General features: G+C 38.2%; 1 protein-coding gene across 1 annotated transcript in view; it reads right to left on the reverse strand.

The window, feature by feature from the left end:
• Positions 1-24,242, reverse strand: part of LOC139737406 (vascular endothelial growth factor receptor 1-like) — an 85,929-nt gene extending 61,687 nt beyond the window's left edge. Inside the window, exon 1 of the mRNA XM_071648082.1 lies at positions 24,047-24,242. Coding sequence (XP_071504183.1) covers positions 24,047-24,128 — 82 coding nt within the window. The 5' untranslated portion in view covers positions 24,129-24,242. The remainder of the gene's footprint in view (positions 1-24,046) is intronic.
• Positions 24,243-24,486: the final 244 nt, after the last annotated feature.

The following is a 24,486-nucleotide window of genomic DNA, read 5'->3' on the forward strand; positions in this document are numbered from 1 at the left end:
TTTCAGAAACGCATTTCTAACCCCATAATAAAAACAGCTTTGCATCTATCAACTGCCCAAAACTCCCTGAAAGTTGTTTGGAAACCTTAATTCTATGCCAGAAGCGAGTTGATAAACATCCCCAAAATGAATACATAATCACAATGCAGTGAACTTTTCTTCTTCTTCTTATCCCTCTTCCCAGTTTGTGTGAGTTGCTGGAAAGCGCTTGGTGTTACGAGGGCCCACATCTGCTCGTCCACGCACAGACATTCTTTCAAATTAACCTCTTAGGGCCAGAAAATTGGTTGAGAAAGCTTTAGCAGCTGGTTCCATTACAGGCTGTCCATGGCGGAACAATCACAGCCACTAAGGCTTCTACACGCAGACAGCAGAATTTTGTTTTTTCAAAGGAAAGAAAGTTCATCCCTCAAAGAAAAGAAGGTTATGAATGAAAGCAACATTATTTAAGGAATAGATTAGTAAGACACATTTTTGCAAGACCCTTGACCCATCAGGGCATCCTGTATTGTATTGTACATCAAAGAAGAACTTTGCCAGATAGGCAACTGTGGTATTACTTGTGAATAATGTTCTGTTTGTGACATAAGTTTTCACTGAGTTTAGACAAAACTTCTTCAAAAGGCATTCATCAAGAAACTAGCTGACAAGGAAAAAAAAATACAACCATACAATGGATTAATGTCAATGAGGGTAAAAGTCAATTTCCTCCCAGAAATTTGAAAAAGATTATACCATAGTTTGGAACTTTGCAGACAATATCTAATAGATTCATAGTCATGGCACCCAAACATAAATGGCTACTCTTGTTATTATTTAGTATCCATTGCACAGGATGCAAAAGTTCCATCTGATGTGATATACTAGTGTTAAAACTGGCCATAAACTTTCGTCTTATCAGGCTATTTACTTATGCATTTCAACACATTTTCTCATCATCAGTAGCTCTTGTTCTATTACAATCTCATCAAAGAGGTGTAACCTCCCTGATCTCATGTCTGAGAAAATAATCCTTCCAATGGTTGCCTCTGGACTGTTTGAATGATCATGCTCAGTCTTGTAGGCCAACATTCTGAGCCCACATGGATGTGCACTTCTGTGAACCCTGGTCAATTATGAGGAAAATCACTTTCCCAACTGCACTGACTTGCCCATAGATATTACAGTGTATGTCCCAAAAGCATGATATGCACTTTACTTCTGTAATTTCCCAAAATTTGTAACAGGAGCCGAGTAGGAAGTATGCCTATCAAAAGCAAGGATGTATGCATATCACAACATGTCAGAGAGTCAGGGACAGTGTTTCCTATCCTTGGGCTGCTGTTCAATAGTCAAATCTATGCCTTCCTAGTTTAATGTGATTAAAGGATAAATCTGTCTTGTAAAATTTGGACAACACAGGCTGGAACACATATTTTGATACTGAGAAATTTCAATATTTTGGAATGATATATGACTAAATAGCAATCCATGTTCTAACTAGCAGGCTACCACACAGAACACTCACAGACTGTAGGCCATAACCCTTTGATTTTACATGACAGACTGCCACAAATTTCTCACAAAGTACAAGTCAATTTTACAAGGTTTGAACCCTTTTTGTCAACTGTTGCTTTCCAGAGATATTAGAATGAAGATGTGAATAACTTGCGGTGATATCATAGATTCTCTTGGCTGCTAATCAAACCTAGCATTGGTTTCAAGACTTTTATGAGACTATGGCTGGGTTAATCAACTTTCCCAAGTTTTACATCTCTGTCTAGTCGATTTCGAGGCCTTGACACTGCACAGCTCCATTGTGCAGTTTGACCCGAGGAGTGGGGATGTGTAGTTGGCAGTGCTCGGCATGGGCAGGTCTGAGCTATAAACATGTTTCAAAACCAACTTTGTGTTTTAAACTCTGCAGAAACGCATTTCTGGCTCAAACGCGTTAGCACTCGCACTCTTTTCAATGTTTCAGAATTCCCGTTTCTCACCTCATGATCAAAACAGCTTTGGGCTTATCAACTGCCCAAAACTCCCTGAAAATTGTTCGGAAACTTTTATTCTACACCAGAAGTGAGTTGATAAACATACCCTATACAGAAAGAGAGAAAAGCAGATACAGAAAACAGAAAAAAACAAATTTTCTGACCTTGAACGGTAGAGAAAAAGAGGGAGGGGCATACATGTACAAACTATTAGCAGTGTCTTCTCAGACAAAGCTTAATGAAATCAAAACATGAATTGAAAAGAAAGAGTGTATCCTTGAGCTATTAAATACCCATGAGTAGACTGAAAATCTTCCACCCCCCCCCCCAAAAAAAAACACCCTTTTCCTCCTTTCTTCCAACCAACCCCCTCCCCCTCCTCCCCTCCTCTCTCCCTCCCCCCCCCCCCTTTCTCCTGGGAGGTGTCAGAGCCCTGCAATCACAACCCTCCTGCATCATGGAGATAATGCTACCTTGGGATAATTGGAAGCACATGTGATATCAATTCTTTCCATGAATTTATATCTGCAGTTAGCCTCTTTGAAAGGCCCCTAAGCTGTTGTTTTGCACTGACAGTCGCAAGCGACGGACGAGCAGCGAGAGACGAAGCTGAGCGCATCAGCATGAGTGCATTTAGAGACTTCAAATACACATAATATTCATGACTAGGATAAAAACCAATATCTGGCACACCATTCCAGCAAAACAATTCAGTCACTGAATGATGCAGTTAGTCACTTTGACTAATGAAATCCCTCGATTCGCCCTTAGGTCATCGTTTTGGTGTGAAACGTGCATGCATGAGCTTCTTCAGCCAGCACTCTGCCGATTGGTCGTGATCTTTAGCTACAAAATGCTAGTAGCAAAATTTGGTATGTTAATTCAAAGGTATATGTTCAACAATTCAGGCAGATCTCCAGAAGTCCTTTTACCTGGACTTGCTTCTCACTGGTGGCTTGACTAGTCTTGCATGAAGACCTTTGACTTGCTCATCTTGCAGTCATTACAGTGGAAGGGCCTATAACAAAGGCTAGTCAGTAGCACGCCTGAATTGAGCCTACAGGTTGACTAGCAGTTCTTACACAAAAAAAGTACTGTATTGCTATTAGTAGAGCTCTGACTGTCATATTTTTCTCAAAATTTGTTTAAGAGTTCATGATGTCCCATCCTCACACATACTTCATCCTCCCACTGCTATCATATCCATAAATCCCATCTTTCCTATAATATCACGAGTCCATATTATTGCCTCTAACATGCATGGACCCCCCCCCCCCCCATTTTGGATTTTAAAAAAAAAATGAATAGGCCTGATAGTAAGGATGACAAAACTTCGCATTCAGCTAGTAGGTCCAGCATACATACAATTGTACATATAGGTGGCAAGCTGACCATAGCGCAACTTCTCTCTACACTAAGACTACAGCATCACAAAGGGTTGAATATTTTTGAAATACACATGGGCAATAATCATTTTCAATGCTGAATGAACAGACTATCTTCCATCTGCACATCCTTTAGCAGGGCTGTAAGAAATTAATTATGTCCCTAAAGAAAACAAACATGTCCCGTCATCTAGTTCAATAGTTGCTACTGACTATACTAACATCCCTGCTCTACCAAGATCTTCACCTTGTGGTTTGAACCCTCGACCACAATAATAGTGATGACATCAACCAACGGACCAGGATACCGCTGGCAGTACATAGGCCTATTTGTTTTGTCAGACTGATACACGCAATGCCATTATTCTAAAATAATTACACTCTGCCTGTCACTTCAACTACATTTTTCATTCAATAGTCAAACAATTTCTATTGTTTGTGGGGTTTCGGTGACAAAAGTTCACTTTAACACAATAGCATTGTTATCCTGTTGTTGCATCACAATAGTACAGAAAGTGTCAAAAATCATGAGCAAAATTCACAATTTATGTATGTTTTCATATTTCTCTACATCCCCACATTTTCGCATTTTACAAGTTCTCATATTGTACCTCAACCTCTTAAGACCAAATTACCTATCAGATAATCATAACAATTCTGTGAAAATATTTGATTTATTACCATTATCATCATCATTATTATCATTATTATTACTATTATTATTATCATTATTATTATCATTATTATTATTACTATTATCATTACTACTTCTACTACTATTACTATTAGCATTTATATAGAATATAATATTATGTATAGAATAATAACTGAACCTTGTATTTTGTGATAAACCTTGAATCTTTTTTAACCTCAAAGTTGAACTTTTACACATTAACAGATGAGCAAATATGAGATATGTACACTGAGAAGGTTATATAAAAATCTAGATAATTTGTAATCTATTGAACAACGTATTCAGTTAACATCAAACAAGAAAGCGTGACATATATTGTATAACACTCCTGTAATATCATGTATTTTTTTTTAAAAATGGCACACATATCATTCTTTTTCTTGTAAGAAGTCTGATCTAGGGTCTTTACTCTACTTGTGAAAACGGATGTGAGTGACAAAGAAGGTTGAATTAAGATGATAAATCTATATGATGCATCCTCTCCAAAAACATTGCTTGCAGTTGTAACATAGTAGGTGCCGCCAAATGTTTTCCACCTTCCTTCCTGTATGCAAGCCATGACTTGGGGGGGGGGGGGGGAGATCTGGGGAAGGTTCATGTCCGATGTCACTTCACTAGTTTTTAACTGCCTCCGGAGAAGGCCGACCCATTGGAACCTTTCCATGGCCAAGCAACCGCTAATGGCAGATCAAATTCAAGATGTTTCCTGTCGGATGGTTGGCAGTGAAACCCAGCCCCCATTCAAAGATTTCAAAGGTACATCTCTCCCTCTGCTCAGCAGATACATTTCAAACTTTATGTCCAAGAGTATCAATTATATATTTCTGCTAAAGCTCCTCACTTCCCTTATAAATGAATGAAATTGCATGACAACAAGCATCACAGATGACTACAAATTCTGATGTAATTTCCAACCTTTCAATCAACATGATTAGCAATTGACATTGTTTATTTCATGTAACATCGATATAGACCAAGAAAAAATAAAAATGGTACAGTTTGCCATATCAAAATGCTGACTCTGCAACAACTTAAAGAGCTACAGCTGTATGTGACAACAACTGTCATTTCTTGCCGACTACTGCACAAGATGACAGAAATATTAAAATCATCATATATCATTATGAGAGTATATCTAACAATGTAGCATAAAAATAAGCTATCAACTCATCATAACTGCATTACAATGAGAGAAAACATAAATATGAAACAAGGATTATGTTCCCCAGTAGGGAATAAGTAATGTATGCCAAGTCGAGTGAAAAAAAGTAGATCACCAGCTGACGTTCTATTTAATGTAACTGACAGAGTAAAGAAGATGAATTGCGAGCCGCGATCTCTTGAATGGCTCTCTACTGAGAATCTCAAGGAAGATAGCAGTGTCAGAATGCAAACTATTTGATAATGGCATCAACCCTCTCAGTCCTCTCCAAAGACAAGGGTAGATGGGTCAAATGCAGTAGATAAAATTTCTGGTAGTTACAGTGATCCTTTTTAATCCTCTTTTTTCTATCTTTCTCCTTGTGAGTCTCCTGCTCTCTTCTCTTTCATTTTTTCTTTCTCTCCTATTAACTCATCACTCACTCTATCTCTCTCTCCATTGTTTTTTTTCATCTCACATATATAAACACACAAATTGACAGATACAGATCATTCCACAAAACAATAGAGTCTGATACTTTGGTTATCTCTTGTTTCCTACACTTGATATTTCTCCAATTTCAGTAATTTTATGCTTTCCCATTCATATAGAAATCTTTACAAGATTTAAACACCTCCTCATACCCTTGCTTGTCACTGTGATGCCACAGCACTTCATAAAACCACAAGAAGCTTCCTTTAAAGTTTGCTTTATGGGGTCACTGACTCATGTGCCAGGAATAATTTTGCAGATGGAATTACTGGTACCGGTACTACATGTGTTCATTATTCAAGAACTTATTAACCAAATAAAGCTGTAATCTTTTTGCCCCATTATCTACAAGAAAGATTACCAATCAAAGATGACTGCTACGAGGATATTGCTTAATTTGCTATCATTAGGAAAAAGAAGAAAGAATTGAAACTAATATTTGTGTGTGTGTGTGTGTGTGTGTGTGTGCAAGCATAACACCATCTTAAAGAGGTTCATCCATTGGTCATGTTGGCATATTTGTGCAAGCTTGAAGAAGAATGCATGTTGTATGATAAGAAAAATCAGAAGAAAACAAAGGTAATACAATTCATCTGAACTATTCAAGTGCAGACAAGAAGCCTTTCTTGTGGTGCTGCAATATATTCAGTTTTCAAATCCGCTTGCTTGCATTTTGGCAGTCTGACCTATACAGCATACAAATGAAAAGTGAGTTGACCTCAAAACTTCATCCAATGTACACTTCTGTATTAACAAATTGCACCTGGTACATTGGGTATTTGTTTGATATCAAATCATACACTGTGATAGAAAAGAAGCCCAAATGACCTCATTAAAACCATGGAAATAAAAAAAAAAATGAAGAAGGCCAACAGCCCTAACATCCAATCAAGTGACGAACCCATTGACCTGTCAAAGGGTTGACTGTTAACTGACACTCAAGAGGAGACACTGGGACTACAGAAAACCATGGCCTCCTTGACACCTAATGGAATGCTTCCTAATACCCACTTCCAATCAACTGAACATGGAGAAACATGAATCAACAAAAAGTTTGGTACCAAGAAAGGGGGGGGGGGGAATGGGGGAGGGGTTGGTTGCCTGACTAGAATACATTGGCATCACAGTGTGCACACACAATAACAGTGAAAACCATGAGACACATACATGTGGCTTGACACTACAAAAGGTCTATCCCCCCCCCCCCCCCACACCTTCAGCATTCCAGGTTAGCACATCATCCCAGTCACAGGATGTAGCTGTTTACGGCCCGCTAATGAGTGACTTTCAAAACTCTCTTCGCAGACGTCTCGCTCGGCGAGTGACAAGTCAGGGGTTCAGAGGCCCCGCCTACCGATTATTCGGTCTTCTTTTGAAAGTTTTCTGACTTCCATTAGCAGATGGACAAAAAAATGTTTCCACTCTTGGCATTGACGCTCACCATGGCAACCAGATGTGTGAGTGACAGATGGCCATCATAGAGCACACTTTAAGTGGAGGGTCGAGGATGTCCTTAATAAAGGCAAGGAGTGGAGCTGGAGGTAGAACTTACTTAACACTATCTTCCCTCCTGGCTCGAGCCCATTAGAATTCCCATATGGGTCAATGACAAGGCACTTACGGTACATTAGGCCTACATTAAGTACTACAGTGGCTTAAAATATCAAACTTGAAAGCAGTGTGTAAGGTCTTTGCATGGGACTGTGTCAATGACAGAAGAGGAAAAATGACTTATCATGAGATTATAAAGTTTTCTATTCATAGTCAGAATGCAGCATTCAGAGCATGAGTTTCATTTCTTTAAACAGCTCCTGAAGAAACATTCAAAGGCAAAAACCTAACAAAACACAGATTTAACAAATATATGGGCATATCATACAGCAGGTGATAACTGCTGATAATTCATTACTTTTTTTCCCATCTAAGAGTAAAAAACCCTGCATTTTTTTAAAAATATTTTTCTGTGCCCTTTAATTTACTTTTCTATCATTCTATCTTGTCAATATAACATTTGACAAATCTATCTAATAAATGTGTGCTATTTGGTTTCATTTTTTACTCTGTCTATAGCGCTGACATGTACAACCTGTAGCGAGTAAGGTCAATGATGAATGTGTGAAACATCTGGGACTCTGGGATTTAATAATTAAAATCATAAAAAAATGAAAAATTTCGGCTTTAAAGACATGCTCCCCATGCATAATGTTCATACATTTGAACTGCTCAATGCATCTGAGGATGCTTATATATTCTACCCTGTCAATCATTTCAGAGACTTTTCCATTCTAATCTCAATGTATACTATAAGGAAAAACTGCTGGACCGATCATGAGCCACAGCCTTCTTAAAAGTCTACCCTGTAGGCCTACTGTTGACCAGAAATGAAAGTCTGCAACAAATGCAATGTATAGAAAATGAAGTCACTGCAGCTTCACAAACCAATGCGTACGAAAGAGATAAGCAGATTCACAGGACAAATCATAACAAAGGAATCTAGGGAAGATGTGAATGCACAGACTAAATAGGGAAGAGTTTGGAGCATGTGACACATTTCTCTATCATTCTTCACTGGCTTTCAACTGAATTGAAATTTATATATGATCTGTTTCTTTCATTTTTGAACAATTTATCTTGCAAACAGTGTCCTTTTGATGCTCCATCATTCCTTCACTCATTCAAAGTTGGTTTTGTCTGCATCCAAGTTTCAAGGTTGCATGTTGTTTTCTTCTAAACTGTCAACAGGACTTTACTGAACTGAAGCTATCAGTCTGGAGAGGATCCTAGTCTTCCTTCAAGACTGAAGAAGACATAATACAGTAACAGCAAAATATTTTCCAGTCTCTTAACACAGCCATTATATCTGTCTAAGCTTAGGATAATCACCTACTCACATTTGAGAATTTTTCTTCCACCAAAATCTGGATGTTGATATCAGAACATTCCAAGAACCACATTCAAAAAGTGGATATAAAGAGTTTGTTTGCAAAAACCGATAAGTCAATTTTTGAAGATTTTGAAGTACGGTCTCTGTCATAAAGTACAAAATATTACCTTCTAAATGATATTGGTCACTACATATAAAGATACACTTTTGAAGTTATGGTCAAAAGAAGCAAAAATTTTCTTGTTATTCTCCTTATTTTTCTTGACCTTTAATCGCAAATATCTCCATTTGGCAAATATGGACTTATTGGTTTTTGCGAACAAACCCTTCATATACATTGTACAAACAGGTTATCTATATTGGTAATGAATATTTTGAAAAAATATCAATAGGACACTTAGGAGGTTATGACAATATTGCCAACATTAGTTTCTAATAGGCAGGTCAAGTAAAAACCTGTGACATATAACACAGGTGTACAGGTCTACAGGTGTATACATTTTGTAGATGATGGCTCACAATTACAGAGGCAGGCTTACAATGAATATGACAAATCCTTGGACAAGTAAAACTATGGTGACTGTTGTATCCTGACAAGCAATTAGATTTGCTATTACAGACTTTGAGAAAGACTAGCTAGGTGTCTCATCTTGGATACTTTTGTTTGGTGGAAATGACTCAACACATAATCACATGTCCGTTCTGATGACATACACACATCCAGTCGGCATGACAGAAATGCTGGGCCGAACATTAAAGCACAAAACAGTCTGTTGCCTCCGTGGCCGTGAACTCGACACTGCAAAACACTAAACGCCAAAGCACTTCATGGCGACCCTGTTAACATCATCAATATCATGACTTTAAAAGTTCAACACGAGATGGATTTACACAGTGATGGATCAAAAACATCACAATGACATAGGGCCTATATTTTTACAAGAAATACACAAACATTACAAACTCACTTTGTAAACCGACTTTCAAAACGATTACACAAGGTTGACACAAATTCACTGATTCCGAAGCTCAATCTTCTCATTAGATTTCATATGTACATTACACATTGGCTTCAGTATGAAATAAGTCAAGTTCAATTACTCTGAAAATCCAGTCTCACACTATGAATAGTGCAAGACTGTAGAAAAATTCATTATGTATATTCAAAAAGATGAATGGCATTCATCATGATATATCTTATCAATATAACTATTTTAATAGGGGAAGTTAGAATGTGCATGTTTATAACTAGAAAACTTTGCATAAATTGGGGAGAATTGTTCTGTGTGGTTTTGAGACTACTAAACATCTGTACATGATTTACCACAATGCAGAAATGAAAGCAGTCAATATTTGTTTTATAAACAAGCTATATGTACACAGATATGTGGCTTATTAAGCAAACAAAGGGACACTTCCTCGGTTTGCCTTATCGGATACTGACACATGTCACATTTTATCGAACTTGACAAGCTTTATACGATTTTTTTAGGAATAAAGAAGATACTGATCCTAGCCACTCTTCCCCTCCCCCCCCCCACATCCTCACTTTTTACTAAATTAGATTAAGAATCAGTCTTACAATACATTCATACACAATTATTTTCATAAGATTTTCATAAACTACAATCTCATGTCCAAATAACCATTCACTTTCCGTTAGGTTATGCAAAGCACGTTACAGTTTCTGCCCATCGTGGTTGCAGATACCCTGCAACTTTCACAATCATGTCTTTCAGCAAGCTTGTGCATTTAGGATGATAAATCCATAGGGTTGATTGATTGAAATACAAGCAACATGACAAGAAAAATAACATGACGGTTGGTCTATCTGTCGTGGGTGTGCAGCATAGGGTTGGGCAAGCGCATCAGTATGGCATTGGCACTCCTAACCTAGATACCGGTAGATTCAATGAGTGTATACATGCAAACATTTTGAATGTACATTAACATCATACATAACTTGTTATCAATGCTGCCTTCCATGTTTGATGGATGGAAATTCCACTCTGTTTTTTAAAGTTGACTTACATTGTACATGTACAAAAAAAAAGAAAGAAAATAGAGTCAAACTAAAAGAACAGAAACTGTTTCATTAGACCAGATAAAATCATAAAAATGTACATGAAATGAAAAAAAAAGATCAAGTTTAACATGCTTCTGTAAAACAAGAGTATTGGGCACAATCATGTATGTAAATGAAATAAAGTGATGCTTCTACATTATTCTGCAATATTCCTTCTCTCTCATCAGACTGTACAAATATATACAGTGTTGTACTTATAAAACTCAATACAAACTGTACCAATAGTCCTGTTACTCTTTACAAATAAGTCATCGCTAACTGCTTCAACTTGAGAACAATTTGATGTGAAGGATCATATCCTTCTTCTTGAATTAATGCCCAAAATAGGAAATCTCCTTAAGACTTGTGTTACAAATAATGTGGCAACTTATGAGGCTATGACATCATCATATCATCTACAAAATATATAATATAAATCATGTCACTATGCTGGGGAAAAAAAAAACTTGTCAAATTTAAACTGCCATAACCTTCTCATTTCTTTCCTGATTTCTATGAGATTATCATTGTTATGTTTATTCAGTTTTGTTCTCTTTTATATCAAAGTCAACTTGAAAATGGAGAAAGCTTACATTTTTATACAAATATTCTATTTCAATAAAATATGACCAACACGTACATTTCAAAATAAAAAATATAGGGAGAAAAGAAGTGATCGCCAAAGTGGAATGGCAAAATGTGATGGAATGTGAATCATATGTTTGGGGCCATAAATAGATTGTATTCAATTTTGGAGTAGAACATGAAATAATGGAACAAAGATTTAGAACTTCCCTTTAACCAGCAGAGCATGAAGCACAGTCTGGTTTGATGAACCTGGGCAAACAGCTGTGTCTGCGATGTAATTTGGCATGACAACCAGTTGCACTTTGCTGATAATTTACTTTGACCAGCCAGAACACAGGAAAGACTTTTTTTCTGGGCCAAAGTTTAAGAGTTGTTGTTGGGGTTGGGGTTGGGGTTGGGGGTGGGGTGGGGGAGGGGAGGGGGAGATGAATTCTACGTATCTAACCAGGATAGGGATAAACAAAGAAGAGATCTATTTTTATTTATTTTTTTATAAAGTAGGGGTAAAACGGAGGGACATGAAGTTGGGAGAAGATATTGAAACCTTCCTCAGCCGAGATAGGATCAGAGAAACACAGACTATAGCCATGACAACCACTCCACAGGCTTGTTTCCTGGAGCGCTGTTAAAATCCTGCCAAAAACTCTTTTCATGTGGCAATTTTCCTCTCTTTTTTTCTTTCATCCAATTTTCATCTGAACATTCACAGTGAACTACTGTAAAGCAGAGTCACTCCCTTAAAGACCTAATAAAATGCTTGCAAAATGTTTTAATATGCAAAAGAAATGTAAAATATATATGTCATGATTATCAATGTAAATATGTTGTCAGTGTCGTTCCGGTTTTTATCGCTTCTAGAAACTCCCCCAAATATCACATTTTTGGAGGACCCCGTTGCAGCTTTTGCGAAAAAGATAGTCACGTGACCAACACCCCTGAACCGATTGATGACGTATAAGCACGGAGTTGTGCTCAGTTAGCAGACGCCGCTCAGCACAAGCACTCTGTACTAGCTTGGTACACGCGCGTACACGATAGCTAGCCCGGCCAGGCCCGGGCCCCGCGGGATGTGCGCTCCCGGTCGACCCACTGACTGTCGACATGTACGCATTACCACGTACATTATCACTAAGTTAGCTTGCACAGATACCTGGTAGTAATACCTCGAGCATAATGTCTTCCCCTATATGGGTAAACTTCGACATTGATGATGATGATGAAGACTGCAGCTCTGACGATAGCGGAGAAGAAGAGGAAGCACATGAAGTTGAAGGGGAAGATGGGGAGGGAGAGACAGCCGATGAACCAGAACGTTATCGTGGGGCTGCACCGTACCTTACCGATATGAACCAGCTGCATCTCCCCCGCTGCCAGTGCAAGAGCGTATGAACATGGCACCAAGCCCGAGAATAGACCTCACGGAAACGATCGCCTGAGAAATACAGAGTGGTATGCCCCCATATAGTTTAACCTTAGAAAGGATATACTGTATTCTACATGATTGACATTGTAAGTTGTAACTGTTTGTCTAGTAAGTAGATTAGAAGAACAGGCCCAGCTCGCTCACAAAGTGAGCGGCTACTTCGGCCGCAGCAAACAAGCGGGAGCATCCCGGCCGTGGCCTGGCCCGTCGGCCGGCGCTTACAAGTTAAACTACCAGTAGTAGTCTAGAAGTAGATCTAGTAGCAGTCTACTAGTAGTTAATATAGTAGTCTACTAGTAGTAGTAGTCTACTAGTACTACTACTAGTAGTAGTACTATTACCACTACGGCACTAGGTCTAGTAGACTAGTAAGTAGTAATAGCAGAATCTTTGGTAGTAGTACAGAGGCTACACTCTAACGCCTATTTACGGTTAGGGGGATATGTTGTTACAGGGTGGGTCGTGGCTCAAAAAAAAAAAAAAAAAAAAAAAAAGGCCTAACCAGTTTCCCATAGTCAGTTTCTGCAATATTTGTTATCAGTAATTTAGATGCGCCATTTTCTAAGAAAAACGATACCAAGAATTATCGTCAATTTTGGTCGAGAAGTTTTTGTTTTATGCTAAAAATCATACTGTGGAAGGAAGCCCAAACGCCGTGCTTATCTACCGATGAATGCCACGGTGGGGCTGGATTCACGAGTAGGTCTAGGCCTATAAAGCAGGCAAGTCGCCGTAGTATTAGTACAGACACGCAATGGTGGTGGGGCTATCGTGAAATAGGCCCCACCGCAGTGCGCGTGCACCGTACCCGTGCGTTTATAGCTAGCAAGGGTTGGTCCTCCTTGGGTTTAGGGTTAGGTAGGGTTGTATTTATGGTTAAATTGGCCGTTAAATTAGTCGAGGGCCATATTATGAAGTCATTTTCGCCGCATTCACGAGTATTCACTGTGGAAGGCAGCCCTACCGCCGTGCTTACCTACCGAGATGAACTCCACACGGTGGGGCTGAAACAGGCGAGTCGCCGTAGTACTATCACACTATTTTTTAGTACAGACACGCAGTGGTGGGGCCTATTTCACGAGTTTGCCGAAAATAATGGATATCCAAGCGTACCACAGTTGTAGTCTGTATTATTGGCAGTATCAAATCCGATACAGTTCATTAAATATTCTTTTGTCTAAAGGCTTAGCCAATGACAATAGTGCAGCGCAGCACCTGCTATGCGCTCGCTAGCTCGCTCCCCCGCCAGCGCTAGCCAGTGCAGCCGCCGGCCAAGCCGGGCAGCTGTCGCTGCACTGCGCTAGCATAGCCTTGCCAGCTCGCTGGCTACGGCTAGACTGGTCGTGAAGGACTCCGTTCTTAGACGTCATCACAATTTAGAGGTGATAGTGCGCCGCATGCGGTGAAAGTATAGCAAGTTTTCCAAAACCGAGGAAATTGCATCCATTATGTTAACAAATATAGAACAAAATTCAGAACAGTAAAAAAAACCGCACAACCATAGAATTAATTAGAATTTAACATTTAATATTATTACATCATTGAGAAAAAAATGCCTAAACCATTTTATTAGGTCTTTAATGCACATGTGAGATGCAATGAGCCATATTTAGCACGCCACAAAATTAGAACCATTTTTACTGTCAGAATGGTCTCCCATTCTGTAACTTTCCTGAAATCTTGCAACCTACCTACATGGCAGATCACAAGTGCCACTTCAAAATTGAAGGCATCATCTCTACAACAGAGGTCAACATGAGCATGTTATTCAAATTCATGAAATTCTTTCATCGAGATTTATGTTGATGTAGGGCAATTTGTCAATCAGTTCCATGAGCACGTTGTTGCACATGATGCCAGAGTCGTGTTGCAGGTCACATTTCAAAGTGGGCAATGATGGCATCTATAAACATGGTATTCAAAGTCCTTTACACATGGTAACAAGCCATTCCATCCATGTCTATCTCTCTTTATGCTCCTCATAGTTTGTAAATTTATAAAAAGATTTGTCAAATTCCATGTTGGGTCAGTAATGCAATAACTGCAACTCCATCCCTAAGTACTCATAGCTCAGATTACAATAATCATACAATTGTTTGATCTGACAGACATAATCTACACTCAGTGTATTCTTTTCCTGTTTTGTGCACAAGGCACTTGGAAGCTTGTGAGGTGAATGAACTATTGTGATTATGTGATTATAACCAACAATGCCTTTCCATGTCAACAACTGAAAATGCAAAACTTTGACAACTCTGATTTCCTGCTCATCCACAATGAGACTTCTCCTCCAATGTCTCTGCTTTAAAATCTTTGATGTTGTGTATTTTATTAGAAGACAAGTTGGACATGAAGTGCAACGTCACTCTAGTTTCTATTAACCCTCTGTATGCCATACTCGCAAACCTGGTGATGTCAGTCAATGGCATGCCAACTTTTGCTTATTTTTCCTCAAACTCACAAACCGATCTATAAATTGCAATATGCCACGGGACATCGAGAGTGCCATAGCTACACAGCTTTGTCATAGAACATGCATCACTGCAAAGCCTGCAATTTTCAACCATAAATGCCTCTGCAAAATGTTGCATGGCATTGAAAAACAGAATATTTTCCAAAAGAACTCATGCATTGCAGTCTCAGAATAATGTGGTACACAGGGAGTTTACACCATGGGACACAAAGAATTGAAAGAATAATTCACAACAGGCTTTGTACTCTTGGTGGCCAAATAGGAAAAACATGCTATCAAAAGAAGTAACTTTTAGATGTTGCTGAAACACTTTTCGATATCTGATTAACTTCAGACATCACTGTACAGTGCACTCCCGTTACAACTAACACGGTTGTAACAAAATTTCGTTATAACGAAGTAAACTTCTGGTCCCAAAATTATCGCCATTAAAGTCTATGATACAAAATTCGCTTATAACGAACACGGTTATAGTGAAATTTTCGTTATAACGAAGTCTTGTCCAAGCGCCACTGACAAAGAAAAACAAAAGAAATGTGCTCTGTTATAACGAACTGAGGATCGCTTTCGAAAATATGTAGCGGAACAAGCATTTAATAGCGTCTCTGCATGGGCGAAAGCGTCACATCACTGTGTGTTCGCTTGGTGTGTCACTCACAGTTTCAGAGGGGAACTTGCATTATTGTAATACAATAATCTGAAATTGAATAACTACTTGTTTTATTGTTCACATAGCTTTCTAGTGTATGACGCGTATTCAACAAACAGAATATCATATATGCATGGCTTCCTTGTTTTCGTTATGTATTGTATTTGTTCGGTTAAAACGAAATTTCGTTATGACGAAAGAAAACTGCCGGTCCCAAGCATTTCGTCATAAGGGGAGTGCACTGTATACAGCCGAGGTGAGATATCCACCTCCCAGATTTATGGCAAACCTGCTCTTATCACTGTAGACCAAACGACACCACTTTCTTGTATAGAAAATGAACTAGAAAGTCCAAGTTTGGATCGTTTACCTGCTGGGCATGATACCGCGGAGACCGCAAAGAAAGGTGATTTACGAGACTTGGGACAAGTCCGTGCAGTTGGGAAGAAAATTATCCTATGAAGTACCAACTGCTATCAATAGTCATAAATCCTAGGTGAATAAGAACTGTAAACTGTAATGCAGTTTCTGCTTTTTATCTCTTTCTTGGGGGTGGGGGGAGGGGGAGTGTAAAAAATCAAGGAGGATAGAAAAGATATGATGTATCATCCATTAATGGACAGATGTGAAGGTGGTTCATGAGTTCCTACCCACGCACAGCTATTTTGGTATCTATACATCTCAGCATATTTACAATGGTCCACATCTATCATCAAAGCTGTTTCTAAGTGGGTTCTCTCTGTTTTCATGTAACAGATTTCTAGATGTGAAAAAAAAATGAAATAATTCACTGCATCTTTAGGCTTGTTCTTCCTAGAAATGAAAGAACTCACTACACGAAGAGAGATAAACCTTAAGACAGTGACACACTGGAGATAAAGCATTATGAGTCAGCTTACTGACCTTATTCCTACCTCCCTGTTCCTACCTAAATTCACCAGTCAGCTAGTGACGTTACAAATTACACTAGATATCCTGCATGCTCCTATACCAACTGATGACTGCAATTTCTACAACAGCCTGCTTGAAAATCTTCTTGAGCTGCCAAAACATACCAGTGAAACCATACAATCTGAAATTTTTGCTTGGATGAAACTTTCACAAATTTTGTGAGCAGCCAAAATTTGGGAAAATAAAATGCATGTGAAAGTGTTTGTCTGTCACAATGTGTTGAATACCAGTGGAGATTCGCGAATGTTTCATGCCGCGAAAACGGCCATCGGACCCAAGATGCGAATATTTCTAATTTCACAGTATGATGTGAAAGTAATTTCACAGAGCTTGGGTCATGCCCTGTACTGCCCTTTGCACATATGCTAGAAGTATAAAGCTACAAACAATGTATGCATATATATAAAAATGGATGCTAAGCTTCTAGTGTCATGACTGTATCAATTGTTGATAGACTGAAGGAGTTTTGTAGCATGTACATTGTTTTTGTTCATGGTGTGATAGGTGTGTGCATATCCCACCTTTCACCACACTCAAGAAACCAGACTATTGTGGGGGCCTCAAAGATTCTGAGTCACCCATCACTGAGGGGCAAACTTTGGAAGAGGGTAGGCCTAATCCTTGTTTGTCTAATGGGGTTCTCTTCCAACTTTTCAAGTTACTACTGAGAGAAGATGGGGGCCCAAGTCTGGCTTTTGGAATGGTTTTCAGGATGATAGTATACTTTTGTTGATTTAACATGATCATGATACAATGAAAGATATCAGTCACATGATCATCATGAAACATGCCCAATAGCTAACAGTAAAGTTTACACAGAAATGGATTTTATTTTTGACATACTGTACTTTGGCAATGGACATGTGTATTTTAGATATAAGTGGATTCCACATGAATGATACGTTGCTTTTTGTGTGAGATCATCTCAAAATTTTATCTAATTTGATACTGCGTGGTAAAATTAACCCATTTAAGATATAGCAAAAGTTGCAGATTGCAGTCATAAGAGATGATAGCTATAGGCCTACATTATATCTCTCCACAAAAAAAAATATATGGTGCATAAATTCAATCTCCCATTTAGACAACATACTGAGAGATAGTACTGTGAAGAAGATTATCTTACATATCCTGGCTATCAACTACCTGAAGTCATCTGGTAGGCAACATATAATATACTTGTCAGTTACAATCAAAATAAATTCAGTAGCAATGTTTAGTACAGTGTCATTACTCATAGTAGGTTTCATTTGTGACATGGCGCACGCAGGCAAGAGGCAGAGTGCAAAAAAGTCAATTGCTGCCTCCATAACAGACATTTTGCTGAGTCAAGCAACAGTGCCATGGTAACGGAGAGTTTGCCCCCTCGGATGAGAAGGCAGAATCGGTATGCAAATCACGCCTGTAACTTCAAAATGATTTGTAAATTACCTGTACTGACAAACTCTCCTAAACTGTGGCTCCCTGTCCACATGGTAGCTAAGGCACTTTCTTGGTCTTGTGTTTTGTGGATTTGGTTCAAACATTAACATTTCAGAAATGTATTCTCTGACATTAACTATATGTTTGCATCTGAACATTATTTTTTTTTGATCAGCAATTAACAACTATGTAAGCAGGAAAGATTGCTCGGTGAATGAAATTATATGCAATATCAGAATACTGTATATTCATGTACACAACATGAAAAGTTTATAGCCCACCATATTCCTAATACATGTACCTAATTGTACCTATTAGTTTCACAATTCCTTCACTTTTATTCCAGTGTTTTCTTACAAGGGGGCTTACAACAATTTTCCCACAGAATTGCATAGACAGATAAAATTTAGTATAAGAAATAATCTCTTACGGTTATGCAATACATCTGCCTATAGATGTCCATGGTGATGGTCAAATACTTTTTCCTCCAAAATGATAGAACTATTTCTTCACAATTATGACATTTCACCCTTGCATACGTGTGGTACACATGTAATAATAATGTTTTAGTGTTTACTTTCCCTCCTTACCACTCACATTCACTCATTCACTGTTTTTTCAATCTATTTCCTTCTGTATATTATGTGTGTGTTCACGCACATCCATGTGTGTATGTGTGTGTGTATGTGTGTGCATGTGTGTGTATGTATGTGCCTATGTATGACCATGGTATGACATATGGGTGTAGGCTGCTGAAACAGGACCAAACAAACCCAAAACGGAGTACCGGTATAAAGCTAACACCCCCACCTGTTTAGCCTTGATACATTTGTTTTGGCAACAGTTTTGACAAATATGGACTGCTTTAGGGGAGAGAATCTCCTACTTTCCCTAGGCCACCTGTCTCCCTTGGCCAGACTTTCCTCTGGAGGGAAGTTGGAGTCATGGACCCTGGACTTTGTAGGCTTACAATCCTATAAATTTCCTCCATTTGTATGAACAATATGCGGACAATCGTCTCAAGAATCAAACATGAATTGGAAGTATCTCTCCATACAAATAGCATACAACACATCACTTAATTGTTATCACCTTGTAAGGTTTTTTCTTCCTTTTCTTTTTAGACAGGGGATTCCACTCACAGTAATAGTTTAGAGATTGTTGGCCATGTTAAGGTCAGGCTGTTGAGGCTGTGATTACCATTCAGAGCATTCAAGAAGTAAGCCCATATGAAATGTGATAAAAACTATGCTATTGTCTAGGAAATGAATACAAAGTTGAGTAAGTTGATCTTTAAGAGGGAATCAGAACATGGGTGATCCATATGGGAATACAGGAGAATGCACTGTATGTGTGTCAACGTACTTTTTTACTGCAGACACACAAAAAGTCTCTTGGTGTTACTATAGTAACGGATGTCTGTGCATGTCACTCTCCTCCTTATAACATATATTACATTATACTGTCTCAAAGCCATCCTACATCAACATGCCCTGTTCAAGGGTAAGTCTATCAGATCAATAGAACCCTAGCTTCTGAAAGTTTAAGGGAAGTTCCCTTTCACAAGCCCCAACGGCTTCTAACACTGTTATAGTGCTGGTCTGCAGGAGTGAATTGATACAATGCAGTACATGTACATTTTAGCTCAAGAACTAGTCCTATGCAGTAGTTTAATAGCAGCAAGAATGAAATTGTCATTTTTTATAGAGCATTGAATGTCTTTCCTGTCACTCTAAAAACATACCTACAAGTTGTAATTCATAATGGTAACACTAGAACAGACTGATGAATTATTTCATTGATTTATTTCATAACTGCATGGAAGAGTTATCATGAAACTTTACCTTAAGTGTTCCAGTAACAATCACCAATAAGCTGCCAGGATTTCAGCTTGTTGCTGTGTTAGTCACATATTATGAACAATCTCTCTGAGACATTGTTCTTGAGGCAGAAAGGTCTAGTGATAGTGTGTGAGATGTCCAGTAAAAGAGCTTTAATCTACGTTTAGGCATACACAGCAGTCTATCTGATTAAAATGTCAGCAAATATTCACTTGATAGTCATAGATTCAAGTAAACTTGGAAGAGAATGCTTAACAATCACAAAATTTAATGGGCACTTCATTAAAAACAGTTTATCTCAGACTGAAACCAGTAGAAAATTTCATTTCCATTATTCTATATATATGTGAAAGAATACTGCAAGCAATATCATACATTATGATAACATAATGCCGATTGTCATCTATGAGTAAAAATGAATTTAAACTCTTGAAGGTTTTTACCCCAAAAAAGGCTCTACTACTTGTAAAGCTACATTGTAGAATCCATATGATACACACACCTAACCATTCAGGGAAGATAACTGTATGGAAGTTAACTGAATAAAGAAAGAAAAAACAGGGGAAAAAAATATGCCTATGGGGCACTGACCCTCTATGATAAATGTTTCAAATCATCTGGAAGCTATCAACAGCACATGGGAACAAAATGGAAAAGAGTGTGCTGACAGATAGGCTGGGGATTAACCTTGTTCATCAGCTGACAAGCAGCGCTTTCACACTTATATCTAAATGTGTTTCTTTATAGCTAAAAATGTGTTTCTAAACACACTAGGCCCTACAAGTTGATGAAGCAATTTCAATTAGTTTGGATATAAAACTTGAATAATGTGTAGGCCTATTATTCTAAAATCACATCTGGATGGCCATGGATTGGTTGGTGATGCCTTCCTACTGTGGTATGCTTGATGTCAGGTATGAACAGGCTGACCTCCAAAACATAAATGATGAAGGGTACCTACAATGGTTAATATCTTCACCATGTTCTAACTTTTATCATGGTGCAAAAAATGTATGTACACTGTATGTAATCTTGTAAGAGTTGCATGTTCCTTTGGCAGACCATGAAGTTTATGAACTAGTTGTTGTGAGAAATGTTGATAACAGTTAGCAGTTGGCCAGGACAGAAAAATTAATGCACCTTAACACTCAACTCTAAACACGTCTAGATGACTATGAACCAGGCTTTTTTCTAGTGTGAGACCTCTCAAGCTTACTCTACACTACATGGACTAAAGTCAATGAAAGACCCAAATTCAGTTCAGCTGAGGGGTCATACGCTTTCATGTTTGCCTTCCTCTAGCGTCAGAAATGGAGCTCTGCAAAACGTGTGAGGAAGGATTACTGAGACCTAAGCCTCTGATTAAAGTCTGCAGTGATGACTGAAATGTTCATGAGATGAAACTTTGTCAAAAAGTTGGATCAAAGTGATTAGGCAATAAAAACAAGAACAAAGGTGTGGCTTGGTATAATGTATAACAAAGTATTTGGTATTAAAGGACAGTGTTCCTGGAGAAAGGTAACGTAATACAGGGATAGAGCGGTGGAAACTTGAGAAAAATTAGAGAAGAAAGGATGTTCTCGTGCAGTGCAGTAGATTATCTATCGCTGAATGATCATTCCCAATAGTGCACAGCATCATTGAAACAAATTAATATTGTTATGTTTACAAAGGAAAGTAAACTCAACCAATTAATAATTTGTCAAAGTGATACCCAAAGAAGGATTCTCTCTTTTTGTTTTTGACTAAACAAATAATGGTTCTAGATATCTCTATCCCTCACAGTCGGAATAACACCCTTCTCCCCAGCGCCATGAAGTTGAGACAGAGTTGGCCAAGTTTGTTTGTGGAGGCGGGTGCTCTGTCTGAAACCAACCTGACCTTGGTTGTCCCTGTATCTTTCATTATACAGGACACTGGGAGAACCACTTGGGATAGTGCATGTTCCCCCAGATTTCATGTGCTTTCAATTTAGAACGCTTCACCAAAACATCCCCATCAACTTTTTGGGGCCCCCGAGGATCAAACAAGGAGTCAGTAATATTTGTTTGTTTCTTGTTTCTGCATGTGGTAATGGAAAGAACAAATAAGGTCTGCATTTGGCAGTTTCAAATCAGAGCTGGTTGTGAATTAAAACATGGTTGTAGGATAGGTTACACACAGATGATAATGAATAGAAATATACACGACCAGAATACCATGCAGAAACATTCCTAGAAAGCATACAACTACATTCAAGAACCTTCATTCATATATAATAGTAATTTGACAAACATTTACTAAATTATTCACAGAGCAGTATAAAAGAGAAAAGGAGTGAAGAAAATATAAGACAAAAAATAGAGACTTCACTGAAATGACATGACACTAAAACCTCATGTAGTATTCATATAGTTACCACAAATTGCACCCATCGAAGTGTAAAAAAGTAGTCTTACAGAAAACTTGATATCAATTATCATGCTTTATACTACATACATATATGTTATACATACATAATAATTAAGTTATACCCAATATAGGCCCCATGTGTATATCATATACAAGCTGTCAAACATGGTTAGTGGACTCATACAATAGAAGAATAAATTGGTGCCAATGTCTGCCATTGTGATAAAGTACAAGAAATCACATATTTATTGGAACAAAATGTAACTGTTACGAAAGAAATAGTTGAGCTCATACAATTGTACTTTGAACCTCAAAGGTTCTACATAAAGTCAAATATATGGACCACTGCTTCACCAGCTGGAAAATGTACTACAGGGTACAAATACATAACAACTAAAACTGTTAGAAGCGAGAGAGCAAAAGAGAGAGATAGCTGATAGAAATGAATATATATATATATATATATATATATATATGTGTATATATATATATATATATATATATATTAATTACACATAAAGAAATATACATTGTAGGCCTATGTAAATTAGAAGTATGTTTATACAAGATATATCTGTACACATTTGTGCATGGAATTACATGAAGGATCCTATGTATACCACAGGACCATAGAAAGTTTTGATGCCTGTGTAGCGTTCTGGTGTGGTATATAATCTTTTGTTGCAGTTGTTGTTGTTGTTGTTGTTGTTGTTGTTGTTGTTGTTTTGGTAGATTGTTAAGCAACGGTATAGGTCCTACTAAAGGAATTCCCAATTTTCAGTATGAATAATTCTTAAACAACATAAGAAGGAGAAGACATAGAAGTTATTTGGTTTAAGAAAATTTGCTCAAAACATAGAAATGTTAGAAGTATAGACTGAAATCGATATAATACATTAATAAGTTCAAATTTGATATATTTTACTAAGTTTTCTCTAATGAACCTATTGATTGTACAGGTAAAATTTATCGCCAAATATTTATTCACTCCATCATTAACAGATAAGAGAGCATCAACTGATAAGAATAAACACTATTCAGTAATAGTGGCTTATCCCATTAACATTTCTCCATGACTAGTTTTCAACAATTGCATCTAGCAAATCTGGCAAATTCACTCTAGATATATTCATTTATCTTAAAATCTGTTACAAAAATGTTAGGTGGTGATTTCTTTCAAATGTGTAAGAACTTTCAGAATGATAGGGGGAAAACAAGTCGCCTGTGACCTTGAGAAAGAGATGAAGAAGAAGAGATAGAGAGAAGCGGGAGAGAGGAGACCAGTTTTACGCCACCTGTTGATGATAAGAGCCCGTCCTGACCACGACTCTACCAACAGCGAACCCCATGACCACTAGCTGGTGGAGTGAAGCAAAGACCATGCAGCACTATGCACCTGACTGCCTGACATAACTTTTTTTTCTACGTCAAAACAATCCCCAAGAATTAGAATTTATAGAACACTAGATACTTTTCACGTTACAACGCACTTTGAGGTACTGCACAGAAGTAAGTCTAGAGATTTCGGACGAACGGCCGAATTCCTTACAAAGCAACATCATCTGGAAAAGTCATAAACTTATCTGGGTTCACTCAATTTCACAGAGTTCGTTGGATTCCGCTGACCTAGTCAACTCGACATACCCCTTCCTCACCCAACCGCGCGCGGCTACTTACCCGTGGCTGAGTACACAAGAGATAGGAGTAACACTGAGCACGTGAAAACGGTAATCCACTTTGAGATCATTGTTTCCAGCATCTGCAAGGGCACAAGCTGTGTGTTATTCCAAAGAAATCCGTGGCATGGATTCTGTCCTATATAAATAATGATCCGATTTCGATTTCAATCATTGAAATCATGGGGTTAATTCCAATAAAGCTTTGGTACGCTACCTAGAAGTTCTCATGTTGAACAATGTCACTACGTATCGGCTCTGCAGCATCTAGCCAGCATTTGGATTCGGTCACTCGCGCGCGTGTTCGCTCCTGTGTCAAGATGTATGGAGTCGGGTATCGGACTGCTGTTCGCTGCGGAAACGGTGTGTTGCGCCGAACTTCATCTACGCATCATCAACACACGATCCTGAGCGGAAACAGTTCATAATCAAGAAAGTGTA

The sequence above is a fragment of the Diadema antillarum genome, unplaced genomic scaffold (genome assembly GCF_040938485.1).
Source record: "Diadema antillarum isolate AM-2024a unplaced genomic scaffold, OU_Dant_1.0 seq00000692_RagTag, whole genome shotgun sequence".
NCBI lineage: Eukaryota > Metazoa > Echinodermata > Echinoidea > Diadematoida > Diadematidae > Diadema > Diadema antillarum.